Below are 13,450 nucleotides of genomic sequence, written 5' to 3'. Positions count from 1 at the left end.
AATCTCCAAAAATCATTTTTCTGAGAAGAAAAGCCATGAGACTTAGCTACAGTGTCTGAATGTATTTAACTGTCTTGTTGCCCGGTGTTCTTAGTAGATGCATAAGGAATGTATTTTCTTGTGGATTTTTTGCTCAATTCTTCTAAATCTATTTGAAGAAGTTGTTGTCTGGAAGGGGCAGCTACTGAGAAATCGTCGTGAAGGCCGTTGGTGATGATTTTGGATTTCTTGAGCAGCCCGAGGTCTCTTTCATTAATGCTATATGGAAAGCTGTCTGTACTAGTGTCTATCCAAAACAGAATAGATGGGGTTAATGAAGTCAAGGATTAGGGCCTTAATCTGCACCGGGGCTGCTAGAAATGTAGATTTCTGTCACATGCTAGAAAGAGCAACAAAGGACAAACAGGATTTTTGCCTCTCTCAGGATCCTGCTCTGAACGGCTGCCCCGGCTGCCTTGCAGTGAACCCAGGGATCGGGTGGTGGCTTAGAAAAATGGTCTGGTTCTCCTGGAAATGAAGAGCTCGGGTACTGGTAAAGCTGCTCTCTGGCTTTTTCTATCATGTTACAATTCCAGAGTTAGGTTTATGTTTCCAGAGAATCAGGTTTGTTACCTTTCGGGTAGATCTTCTCTTATACACGGCATTTTATATGGGAGTAGCCAGGCCATGCAGATCTGCACCAGTGAAACGTTTTGCACGATGTGTTTTAATTTTACATTCCTAGAGAAGGGGGTAGAAGTTGGGGGTCTTATTGCCCCCAGGCTGAGCCCTGAGAAGCCAATGAGTTCAAGAAACAGTTGTACCGACTTTCTCGAGAGGAAATGTATGGTGATTTGAAAACTGAACCATTAAAGGGGTTTTGCCTAAGCTGAGACTCTAACGGCTGATTTTTTTTTTTCTGGTTATTTATTATTTCTGTACACATCTACTTTATTTAAATGGGTGTGATGAAACTGGACTCTCAATTTTTTCCCAGGCTCCTACTTGAAACTATATCAATCTCAGCTGTGGGCATGATGCAGGGGTGGCAAAAGGTGACCAAGGTCCATCTGTTGGTGCCGGAGCTACCTGCCTTCAGCAGAGATGGAGACGTGGTGGAGAAGCACCTGTTAGAGCAGGACAAATATCCCTGCCTGGAACAGCAGTGACCTCTTGTGAGGATGGCTGGTTATGCCAGCAGTGGAGCGAGGTTATTCTGTTGTAATTGTGTCTGTGGCCTTAAAGTGGATGCGGTAAAGGGAGCTTGGGTTCTCTTGGCTGGGTACCGGGAACAAGCAGCTATAAATGGTGCTGAGTCTTCTTTGCATGTGTATGCTCTGAAGCTGTGATGTGAAATAGTGCCCTGTGCTTTAAGAGCATCTGAAGGTGAAATTCTCCAAGGAGAATTTTAAGTTTGTATGTTGCTTTACAATAAGCTAATGGCTTAGATTTTTACGTCTCTCTCCTCCGAGCTACACACGCCTTTGAGCTGTCATGTATCTCTGCGCAGTTTTCACATATTTCTGTTCTCCGGACAGCTGCAGATTCCATGGGACTGAAGGTAGGAATGTGTGTCTGGGCAGAGACAGCTGCACCGCTACCCTGCAATTAGAAGGTAACAATATCAGGATGACAGGAATGTCACTGAGATGCTGGGTGGGGGATGTCTTGCACGTGCAGATGTCAAGAAAATGAAAGGCAGTAGGCATTTTTTAGTTAAAAGTTAAGGAGTAGCAATAGTGTAAAACTAGAGTTCATTCAAATACTAGTTACAACTATACGTAGTTGTAAAATTGCGTGTTCTAAAGACTGATCAAAAGGAGTGATGTAAAATGTCGAGAAGAACCCTTTCTCAGTGTGGGAGGTGGGAGTGTGAAACTGAAAGGGCGCCATGCCTGGAAGTGATATGCAAACACTGAACAATACGGGGGTTTGAAAGATGTTTGTCAGATGTGTTTTGTAGGGTGTGTTAAGATGGCTTCAGGGTGCTGAGCACAGCTTGGATGGGGAATAAAGCACCTGGTTGTACAGGGCAGAATAAACCTCGTTGAAAACTGGGTTCAGCAGGGATCCCTCATGGCCAGGGAGCTGGGAAATGGTTAACTGGTGTAAAAGAACAAGACACCTGAAACAATAACAACGTCCTTAGGAAACTCAGCACATCTCAATCCACATCAAAGGTACAAGGACCCAGTTGTCTGTGCGGAAGCCCCTGAAGTATCAGGCAAGTTGGAAGCAAAGGAGGACAAGCTTTTGACTTGCAAATTCTTTGAAGAGAGAGGGGAAAGCACTTTCCTACCGTATGATAGCGAATACTGGGTTGTGTCTGCTCATCGTTTTCTGCTTCACAGGGATGCTGCAAGAGTCAGTGCTGGCGTGTTTCAAAGTAAAGCATGTGGAAAGTAAAGATAACGTGGGTGTCACCTGGGGAGGGTGACGGAGCCGGGGAGGCTTTGCTGGCCGGGTGATCTCTGCTCCTGGTGTCTGACCCGCTGTGTCCTGGCAGTTCTGCGAATGCCGGGACACGCAGTTCTGGCCGGGCAGGCTGGGAGCTGTGCCCTCTCCTCGGGGAAGGTGTCAGCTGTGCCTTTTGGGAGACAACAGTTTAAAAAAAGCGCTTTTATTGCTGAATCGGCTCCTTCTGTCCCGTTGCACCAGGTGATCACGGCGGGTTGGGTTGTTTGTTTTAAATGTAAAGAAAGAAGTTTCCGGGCGGTGGGGGACGCCGCAGGTTCGCTCCGAGCGCCCCGGCGGGAGCGGCTCCAAGCCCCGGGCAGCCGCCGGGATTTCCTCCGGGGAGCCGTGCCGGGGGGGCCGGGCTCACATGACGGGGCGGGCCGGGCCGGGCTCCCGTAGCCCCGCATTGCTCCGCCGGCTCCGGGCTCTGCCCCGCCTCGCTCCTGCCCTGTCATCCCTTCCCTTCCCCGCAGCGGGTGTCTGTCTGTCCACCCCCCGCCTGGCTCTCCCTCCCTCGCCGCTTCGCTGCCGGGACCGCTGCCGTGTCCTTGTCCCCGTCCGCCGGCATGCCGGGGCCTCTGCCCCCCACCCAGCTGTACGCCTCGGAGCGGGTGGTGGTGCTGCTGTCCTGCGTGCTTTCCTTCCTGGGTTCCAGCCTCCTGGTTTGCACCCATGCGCTGTGGCCGGAGCTGCGGACTCGTCCCCGCCAGCTCCTGCTCTACCTGTCGCTGGCAGATCTCCTCTCAGCCCTCTCTTACTTCTATGGGGTGCTGCAGGACTTCGACAGGACCTCGTGGGACTGCGTGCTGCAGGGCGCCCTGTCCACCTTCTCCAACACCAGCTCCTTCTTCTGGACCATGGCCATTGCCCTCTACCTCTACATCACCATTGTGAGGGGCTCGCCCACGGGCACAGGCTTGCTGTGCTGCTTCCACGCCGTGAGGTGGGTGCTGTCCCGTGTCCCCGCGGGAGCAGGAGGTCTGGGCCCCATGGGTGCCCACCGTGCGGCCGGGGGCCACCGTGTCCCGCTCCGTGGTGAAGCGCTTGGATGGTTGTTTGAGTCACCTGCTCTGTTCTTGAGGAGAGCGTGTCCTTCTCAAGTTCCTTTTAAACGGGGATTTTGCTGTCGTTTAACTAACTAGCCCTGCTTATGTTTCTCTCTCCTAAGAGAAGAAATGGAGATGTAGAAAACTTAAATTTTGCTTAAGCTCACATAGGAAAATCTCTGGCAAGAGATAATGACTCTGAAAATCCTGGCTTCTGCTTTCCCTTCCCTCCTATAAATAACATCATGAAACTTGTGTTTGCAATACCTGTCTGCTGCTAAAACTCCTGTGTTTGGGATCTGCTTCCATGGGTTCCTGATTTCCCCGTGTCAGCCTGGTCTGTAGATCCTTCCCCTTTGCCCAGGCAGGTTGCTGTAATTCAATACTCACAGAAGAATGTGGCCGACAAGCGAGGAGGCTGCTAGAAAAGAAGGTTGTTTTGGTGTGTTTGATTGAGAGCAAGACAAAACAGACCACAGAGTAGCTTTGTGTCTCAGTTCTGCTATTTAGCAAGCTGATTTTCCACATCATGTTTAGTAAAAGCTTTAATTATGCAATTTGAGCTTGTGGAATCATGTGCTGAGCAAAACAGTGATCCTTCAGTCCTCTGTGCTGCCAAGCTTTTGCAATTAATTATAAGGGGAATGATCTGCTTTAAAAAAAAGAAAGAAGTCAGGGCAAGTAGTGAGTTTTCTTTGGTTGCTTAATCAAATATTTGTCAATATAATTTGTCAATATATTTTCAAACAGCATAATTTGGGAGATGATGGAGCTAGAGTTGATTCCAGGGAAAGGTGGGCCAGCAAAAGACATCAAGGCCAGGTGTGAATCAGAGGAACCTCAGTTCCTGCCCTACCTCTTCTAATTATTGCCTGACAGCCTGAGGAAGCCCCAGGTGACTGCTTATGCTGGTAGAGTTAAAATAAGATGCAGTGAGACAGTGAAGTTTGGGTTATTTGGCTTCAAGTGGATAGAATCGCGCTATAAGAATAATGGAGGGGATGGAGTGCCAGTGAACTACCAGGTGTTGCTTAAAGAACAGGAAAAAGGAGTCTGACTTCTTCATGGGCGTGCTGTCTGCATCAAAGATCTGATGCAAATCTGGCCTATTCTTAATTTTCCTGTCTGCTAATCACCGTTGTGTGATCTTTATCTGGAACTTCTCCATCTGGTTTCATGCTTCTCAGCCTCATCGGCTACGAAGTGTGAAAAGAAACAGGCAGATTCACTGAAATAATGTTGGCTGTAATCTGTGCACTCTTAAAACTGGAGAAATCCTTGAAGATTGCTGTGATCTTGCAACAGAGGAAGAGAGTGTCCAGGCAGCTTCCTCTGGGGGAGTTTGCTAGGTTTATTGTCATCCCTTCATAGCCAAAATAAATGCCATCTTTTGTTCTTGGTACCGATCGGCTGCACTTGCTGTGTTCAAGGGGTAATGTAGATGGCTTTCATCAAAGATCTGTTGCCGGTTCCTGTGTTGTAGATGACTCCTGTTCTGTGTTCAAACCTTCCTCCTGCTTTATGATCCGTATGAGAAGTCAGGAAACAAGAGAGGACCTGTTCTCTGCCCATCCCCTTGTGACACATCCTCTCCTTTCCTTCCCTGCGCTTTTATTGTTACCTGAGCACTCAATCATAAAATCACATCCTGGGCCTGGTGCTTGCAGATGGCTCCACCTCACACTTCTCGGTGCTTTTCTGCAGTGCTCTTAGCCCGAAAATCCCTTCGTGCCACGTGGACAGGAATGCTGCAACCCTTACAAAAAGATACGAGTACATGCATTAATTGCAGAAGGCAGGTGAGGGAGGAGAGGGCAAAAGGAAAAATGGCAAAGGGTGGGTGATGTTTTAATGATTTAAAGAGAAGTTTCCAGCATTTTCGTCTAGGCAAGAACCTGGGATGTGTGTATATATCTACATATATATATATTTTAACTTTTAAAATTATTTTCCACCTCCTCGCTTTATATGTTGCTAATGCAGCCATTGAGTGACCATAGTGTGAAGTCATCCTGAGAGACACTTTTGGAAGGGATTCAAGGCAGGATGGAGTTTTTAATGCGTGTTTCCTCTTCACAAGCAGTTAGTTACTCATGAGGGGCAAGTGTTGGTGTAGATGAAGGAATGAATACTCCTTTAATGTTGAGTATTACCAGAGGCTGTTTGTTCTTTAGCTGAGCGGAGCTGTCTAAATGTATGTTGGAAGTTGGTACCTGAAATTTCTCTTTAGGGAAATGAGGATGTCACACTGGATGTGAAACCTGTCAAACTGGCTCGTTCCTTGTTCATTCGTGTGGTAACACATCCACCTCTTCTTCTGCTGCATTAGAGAACTACAGGCTCTGGTTTTGTTTTGAACTTGTGCTGAGCTCAGACAAGCTCTGAAAGCAAGCTCACAGTTAGCTTTGAAAATATTTATGTAGTTATAAGGTGCAAGTTCTGACATCCAGAGTGTGAATTTCCAGTCTACCTCACTTGTTCTGGATTTCCAAATATCAAGTATCATTTGCCGGGTAATATCATCTTTGCTGTGAGAGTACTGGGTCCAAACTCAGGGTGAGGAATGGACCAGAACCCACCTTGGGATTGTTTCTTGCTTTGCTTTTGATAGCAATTGCTGTCAGCCTCTGAAGTATTTGCATTTCATGGTCAGGATATGCAGATGGTTAGAAGCATATATACACTTCAAAATATATATATAAATATATATCTTATATATTGTGTTCATAACTATGCATATGCATGTATATATGCACACATGTCCATGGAGTACTTGGGTACTTTGGTACTGCAAACTGTTCGCAAACTCTTCATTGTCTTGGATCCTTTTCTTTCTGGTCTTTACATATACCTTGGTTGTACAATACTCTGATTCTTCTGTTCCTCCGTTCTTCTAGACGGATATGAAGCACTTATATTTTCTAGTCCTTGGGAATCTGTTATTTTGGGGTTCTTAAGAAAAACCAAATCACTGGTCTCAGTTCTCCTTTCCAGTTTACTGAACTGGAGATGAAGAAGTTCGCTGAAACATCTGTTGACTATCCGGATTCTTTCTAACTTCATGTTGAGCTTGTAATCCTTTGTCCTTGGTGTTCGTTGTAATCAATCCAATACACTGTTTCAGTGCAAATTACTGGCTGATGTGTGGCAGTTTTCTTCCACATTCTTCCTTTTACTAGTTAGATAGATGAAGATTTTTTTGAAGTCCCTTACCTACTCATCCGTTATTTCCTAGTGTGGGCTCTCTTATCGTGTCTATACCTGCTTACACTGTTCTATTTGATGTCTATACCTAGGAGTTTGAGCTGGCTTTATCTTCTCATACAGTTCTTTCAGTTTCAGGTCACTGTGGAGATCATTATTTAGGCAAAATAGTTTTTTAATACAGTTCCTTTTTCTCGATGCAGGGCTTGTTGGTGCTTATGTCCCTCAACATGGTTTCGTTAAGGAAGCGCCAGTTCTCTTGAATTCTTCACCCTCGCGTGGTCAGTTCTTCCAGAAACTTGAATCTCTTTGAATCCCTAACCCTTGTTTCCAGGCAAATCACCGTCTTTACCACAATGAACCTTGAGTTGTGTAGAAAATGTTGTGGTGGTAGCAATGTTCAGAATGTTTTTAGAAAGCCTGTTCTGATAATAGCACGGGGAGGGCTTCCCAAAGCAGGACTGTCCTCAAATAACAGCACCAGCTTGGATTAGCACTGCCTGTCCTGAACTGAACATTGAAACAAAGCGTTCTGAACATGCTGAAAGGTTGACTCTGATTTTTTTTTTTTTACAGCATTATATTGACTTTTGTGAGTGGGTGAACCCAGACATTAAGAGTAGAAAATGGGGTATTTTTGAGACCGCATATCATGGGATTATCTCCGATTTTTTCATCTGGGCTGTGGAATTTGGGATGATCTGGTCTGGGCAGCTGCTGGCTGCCTACAGAGTCCGTGTTTAGGAGGAAGATCCTTCTCGTGTTCTCTGCAGCTGCTCCAGGCTGTGGGTGAAAGAGAAGCGTGAACCAGGGAGGTAAGGAGAGCAATGTGGAGATGGCTTTGGTTTCTTTGCACCTGGAGGGACCAGCAGGGTTACACTGGAACCTCAATCCGAGCACTCGCTGAGGTGTTTGTGTCATTTACTCAGTGTCGCTTGTCCCTCTTTAGGATTCACAGAACCTTTCTCTGAGGATGAATATGGGAAGGGCAGGTGATGCATTTGGTTGGATGCAGGGCAGTGTTTCCATTGAGGAGTAATTAGTGAGTTGCACATCACAGGCTGGGGCAGGCCTGTAAAGTCCTGGGTATTAACAGCTCCGAGAAAGGACTGAGTATTTTTACATTTGGGCTCGTGGAATTTTTCAGTTCTTGCTCATGGTTTTTTTGTGGGCAGCCCAAGGTGCTAAGCGGCTTAATTCACATGTGTCACCGCAGTTATTTTTCTTCTAAATGCTTCCCTATATTTGCCTCTACTGCCGAGAGAGAGAAGCCAAAGTCAAAACACCGCTCCAGATTATATGAATATGGCTCCTCTTTGCTCTCTTAGTTTTGTTGCTGTTACTGCCAGTGCTTTTCCTCAGGAAGAAACTTGCCTTTTGTCCTTCAGAAATTATCCTTTTGCTCCCAAAATATTGACTGCACCTCCATTTAAAAACAAAACCACTGATGGAACGAATGTTCCTGGCTTAACCTTTATGTTCCTGGCTTAACCTTGCTCTTCATGTTCTCTCCTCAGCTGGGGGGTCCCCCTTGGCATTACGGTGGCGGCGGTGGCTCTGAAGAAGATCGGCTACGATGCTTCCAACGTTTCCGTGGGCTGGTGTTGGGTCAACCTGGATGCAGAGGATCGGGTCTTGTGGATGTTGTTAGCGGGGAAGGTTTGGGAGATACTGGCCTATGTGACTCTGCCGGTGCTCTACATTCTCATCAAGAAGCACATTAATAGAGCGGTGAGTATTTTGCGGCTTTCAGCTTAGGTTGCAGAGTTCCTCTGTGATTGTACCCTCCTGTGCTCTGAAGGTTTTGCTGCATATTTAGGAGCGACACAGGCAGGAATTGCTTCATATCCCGCTGAAATGCATCCAGCCCTGGGAGAGGCGGGTACACCTGACTGAGCCGCCCGCGGCATCGGGACACGGTGACTTGGCATAAGAAGATTGTAAAAGCCTTTTGAAAACTTAAGGGGTTATGGGATGTATATGAGCAAAATGTAAGCGCTGCAGTACAAATTTAAACAAGATGCGAAGGACAAAATTCAGCTTTGATCAGTCTTCCACAGTTCCACTTGTACCAAGCCTGAGATTGGCATCTGGATTTATCTAACCTCAGTCGCTTTAGGATCTCTAATGATAGTTTGCTTATGAATACCTATTTTGCACTAGCAGCATGAAGCCCCATTTGGGAGTCTGGGTACTGCAGCGTTAGGCACCAGATGCATGCTGATGTTCAGCATCGTGTCCCAGCAGCTGCTCTGTGCTGTGTTGAGCTGCTCATCCCCATCCAGGAATCACAGTGCACCCAGTAGCTTCTGCCATAGGAAGGTCTCCAACCACCCTGATCCAGGGCACAGATCCCTGGTTTTTCTATATGTGCTGGTATAGAGAGGTTTGCTGGCTTGTCTGAATCGATGGAAGCCATTTGCTGACAGTATGGGATAGAAATCAGGCAGCAGGTTCTGCACAAACATACCGAAGAACTGGTTCATGTGGCTGTGAATTCCATGTGGAACTTGCTGGCTGTGACCATGGTAGAAGCCAAAAGTTTGAGTAGCTTGAGAACAATGAGCCAGACTGCTCCAAACATGTATGTGTGTGTGTATATATATATATATACATACACATATATATACATATACATATATATATAGATACACATATACGTATATATATATAGAGAGAGAGAGAGGCCTTCCCATGGCCAAACCCTTAGCTGTGTATTTACAAAGTGTTTGCCAGCAGCAATGGGGGCCAGGCCACTGGACCAGCAAAACTATTTAGTGGAGCACCGCGTTTTTTTTATATTGTTGTGACCTGGTTTCTCGGCAACTATGATGTTTGTTAATATAAAGCTTTAGTGGGACTCTGATAAGGCCCAGATATCTTTTATTTGCTATTCCTTGGCTTCAGGAATGTTTGCATTAGCAAGGGCAGAATGTGGCTGAAGACTGGTGCTCATAACCGTGTCACTTTTAACTTCCCAGAAGATGCAAAAATGTAGTTTGCTTTGGAAAGAATCCCTGGAGCTGAGTGTCCCATGTGTGTAGCTTTTTGCTCACGTTTTTGTCTCCCATGGAAGCACGCAGATCTCTCCGAGTATCGCCCCATCCTCTCAAGAGCACCATTGCGGCCCCAAACTTCGGTAGCAGATAAGAAATTGATCCTCATCCCAATCATCTTTATCATCCTCCGCATCTGGAGCACCGTGCGATTCGTTCTGACCCTCTGTAACTCCCCTGCAGTGCAAAACTCAGTCCTGGTTGTCCTGCATGTAAGTATTTGCCAGGAAATACATCAGAAGGAGGATGCGGGAGGGAGATAAGGCTTTGTTACTCTTTATATTGCTTTTTTGTTGTAGGATACAGCACGTACTGGTTAAAAATGTGTGTTGCAAAACATCTGCTTCCTTCTGGCAAGCCCTGTCTGGGATGCTCAGCAAGAACTATTAATATTTCAGCAGCATCTAGTGGCTACAGAGAATAACTGCAATAAAAGTGATGGGCAACGCCGGCTGCTGGCAGGAAAAGCAGGCTCGGCCCAGCAGGGCTGGGTGTCTGTCCTTCTGCAGGGCTGGGTGTCTGTCCTTCTGCAGGGCTGGGTGTCTGTCCTTCTGCAGGGCTGGGTGTGTGTCTGTCCTTCTGCAGGGCTCAGCCTGCTCCTCCCCTACACCAGGCTACAGAAACAGCAGCACACAACAGCCGTCTGGGCTGCTGTTGGGTGCAAGGCTGATTTTTCTGGAGCTGTTTTTCTTGCATAGGTGGAAGCTGCTGGCTGTCGGGCAGTATTATAGCTGGTCTGACGCTGTTTGCTCTCCTCTGGGGGTGCCTGTAGGAACAGGACTGGTTAATTCTTCTTCTTGCCCTTGCAGGGAATCGGTAACACGTTCCAAGGAGGTGCCAACTGCATTATGTTCGTCCTCTGCACGCGGGTGGTCCGGACTCGGTTGTTTTCCTCCATTTGCTGTTGCTGCTATGATGAGCTGCATTGGCCTTTGCAAAGATCAAACAGCTCCTGGCAGTGCCCAGAACCCCACAAAGACAAGGATGTGCCCGGTCCCGAACGGACGAAACCCCTGCTTTCCAGCACCTGACCGGGGCTGTTGCATCTCGGTGTCGATTTTGTTCTCGGTAAAGATGTAGCGTGAGTTTTACCTCCCACCCTTCCTATGCACAGTGTGTGGGTGGGAACAGCTGTCAGCAGCTCTCTCCATCATGCTCCTTTGGGGTGAAACCATTTATAGAACCGATCCGCTCGCCTTCCCTGCGCGTCTGTTACTCAAACCTGTAAAATGAGGAAGCAGAGCCCAGCGTTGTCTGGCCCACAAGGACAGGACACCAGCGAAAGCTGAAGAAGAGGAATTAGTGGCTCCTTCTGATGTAAAACACCATGCACACATAATTTCCTCATTATTGCACAGCTCAGATGTACTTAGCGCTCCAATTATTCCTCTGCCTTTGCAGCCAGCCCCAAAAAGAGGAAACAAAATTGTCACTAACTTGGCTTAAGGGGAAACAAAACACCAAAACCACAGAAAAAACAACCACCCCCTCAAAAAACCATTATCAAAACACATTCTGTTCTCTGTGAAGATGACTGTGAACTCTTTCCTGCCAGGCATGGGCTGCAGGATTTTAGCTCAGATGTTTTGGAAGGTGGCTGAGGTTGGGGTACCTTTAAGGAATGGGTCCATCGGGGGTTTGCAGCTGCCGCAAGGTGATGATGTCCCTGCACTTGAGCTGCAGCAAGAAGCCTGTTCTCCTGGCTCAGGACCAACCTGGCTGCGGGAAGATGGGCCAGTCCTGGATTTGAACTCTGCTTTGTTTTCAGCAGGTCCGGGATCATCCCAGAGTCCCACAGAGGGAGCTGCAGCCTGGGGAAAAGCACCAGTGGAGTGGCTGAGCCAGCAGAAGAGCTGCATGCAGATACCAGCTGCTTTGGTCTTGAACTTTGCTCAGGATCCTCTGGAAGACACTGTTTGGCTGCACTCCGACACTCTGGTCTTCCCTCCTTCCCTTCTCCCTGCACTCTACATCTGAATTGTTTGGGGTGTTGCTTTTCTGTCTGACAAGGCCAAATGTGTTGTGAGTTCTGGGATGATCAAATATCATGGTGACAGGAAAACTGTAGTAGCTGCTGAATAGGACTGTCCTGGGCATGGGTTTCAGTCCTGGTGCATGAGGCCTTCCAGGGAGCTCCAGACTGGCTCCTTTTCTTCACTTGAATGCGGACAATAGTGTCCAAACACGCTGCTTCTGTGGTGGTGATGGAGGGTTCCTCTTGATGGTTTATTCCTCCCCCTTGGTGGTCAGGGGTCGTCATCACCAGGGTTTGTGGTGCAGCACGTTTATTGCTTCCTGGGGAAATCTGAACTCTGCAGACTCCGATGGTGCTCAGGGTCCCTGGATGTGCCACCCGGTGTCCCACAAGCACATCCCGCCCCAGCAGCAGGAGGTGTCTGAGCGCCACAAGTCCTCTGCTCAAGCACAGGCTGCACTCGGTTCTTGCTTTGGGCACGTTGTATTGGAGCTGGGGAAGGGGTGGTTTTTTGTTTGCTCTTTGGAGGTTGTATTTTACCTTATTTATAGCTCCTTATTTGCTTGGTTTTTAGACATTTTCTCCAACTTTTACCAAATAAAGTTTTATTCTTTACCAAGATGTTGTGCTGACATGTCGTGGTGGGTCTCAGCACCTTGGAGAATTTGGATGAGAAACGGCTGCAAGATCTTCCTTCAGGTTTCTTTTGCATCTACCTTAAAGACTAAGGCATGTACAGAGAGACAAATCCTTCCTACCTATTTGTAGATATGATCCTCTTCCTATCTTTTTTCATATGTATATAAATGTAAACCTTTCGTGAGTCTGAGCAACCTGTTCACCCATGTGCATTGTTGTAGTTCACTTTTACTGGCCTGTTGCTATGAACTGTGCACAGAGCTCTGAGAATTGCGTACATGGGTCTTGCTTCCCTCAGGCTCAGTTGACCTTACGGGCCGTGGCTCTTGGTTATGTGAGATTAGAGATGTTGTGTAATCACGAGATTACAAATTGCACTTTCTCCAGACGAGGCCAGGCTGTAAGGTAGGTGGGACTAATGTTGAGGAGAGCTGGTGCCATCCCAAGACTTGCCCATATAAAGAAAATCCAAGTCATTGTGGGGGAAAAAAACCCTGTGGTGTGGGCAGGCTGAGCATTGCTTTGTAAGTTGTTGTGTGATTTCAACCCGTGAATGAACTTTCCTCAGAATAGGCTGAAATTTTGGCCATCTCACAGGGCTGGATGCAGCCAAGACCCCTTGTGCAATAAGTGGTGCTGGACCATGGTTGTATTCCCAACTGAATAAGGGACAGGAGGGCTGCACGATGCTTCCCATCTGGGATATCTGCTTTTATTTGCTGCAAACTTAACTAGTTGGTGTGGGCAGGTGCTTTCCCCAGGCAGGACTCGGTTAGAACTTGGTGAGTTCACCTCTAATGTACACACACTATCACCACTGTTACACTACTTACCAGTACTGCTGCTTACTTACCAGTTCCTTACCAATACTGCTGATTCTGATGTTGGTCATTGCAAAATTTCGTTCTCCTTCTTTCCTTTTTTGTCTTCTTGCCAAGACTCGAGTCTAATTGTGCCAGATGATCCCTGGCTTCAGGAGTGACCCAAGGTTCTGCAGTAGAGGAGGATTTGGACAATGTCTATTTTACTTAAAACCTAGAAATTTTGTGTTTTGTGAACCATCTATTTGCAAGAAAAGGATAAATCTTCCTGTT

General features: G+C 47.1%; 1 protein-coding gene across 1 annotated transcript; it reads left to right on the top strand.

Moving 5' to 3' along the window:
• The first annotated feature begins 2,414 nt into the window (after nucleotides 1–2,414).
• Nucleotides 2,415–12,336, top strand: GPR157 (G protein-coupled receptor 157). The gene is made up of 5 exons (XM_071798286.1): nucleotides 2,415–3,379; nucleotides 8,204–8,417; nucleotides 9,763–9,954; nucleotides 10,552–10,810; nucleotides 11,514–12,336. Exons 1-4 carry the CDS (start codon nucleotides 3,003–3,005, stop codon nucleotides 10,771–10,773), a joined length of 1,005 nt encoding a protein of 334 aa, XP_071654387.1. The 5' UTR covers nucleotides 2,415–3,002; the 3' UTR covers nucleotides 10,774–10,810; nucleotides 11,514–12,336.
• Nucleotides 12,337–13,450: the final 1,114 nt, after the last annotated feature.

Source organism: Patagioenas fasciata, chromosome 23, assembly GCF_037038585.1.
Source record: "Patagioenas fasciata isolate bPatFas1 chromosome 23, bPatFas1.hap1, whole genome shotgun sequence".
In the NCBI taxonomy this organism is placed as follows: Eukaryota; Metazoa; Chordata; class Aves; order Columbiformes; family Columbidae; genus Patagioenas; species Patagioenas fasciata.
The sequence above is the reverse complement of the archived record's forward strand: the minus strand, read 5'-3'. Positions and strand labels throughout refer to the sequence as shown.

Excerpts from the sequence above, each read along its gene's own strand:
- GPR157 (XM_071798286.1), top strand. The coding sequence starts at position 3,003 with ATGCCGGGGCCTCTGCCCCCCACCCAGCTGTACGCCTCGGAGCGGGTG. Across the intron at positions 3,380-8,203 it reads TGCTGCTTCCACGCCGTGAG|CTGGGGGGTCCCCCTTGGCA; the intron begins GTGGGTGCTGTC and ends TTCTCTCCTCAG. Across the intron at positions 9,955-10,551 it reads CAGTCCTGGTTGTCCTGCAT|GGAATCGGTAACACGTTCCA; the intron begins GTAAGTATTTGC and ends TTGCCCTTGCAG.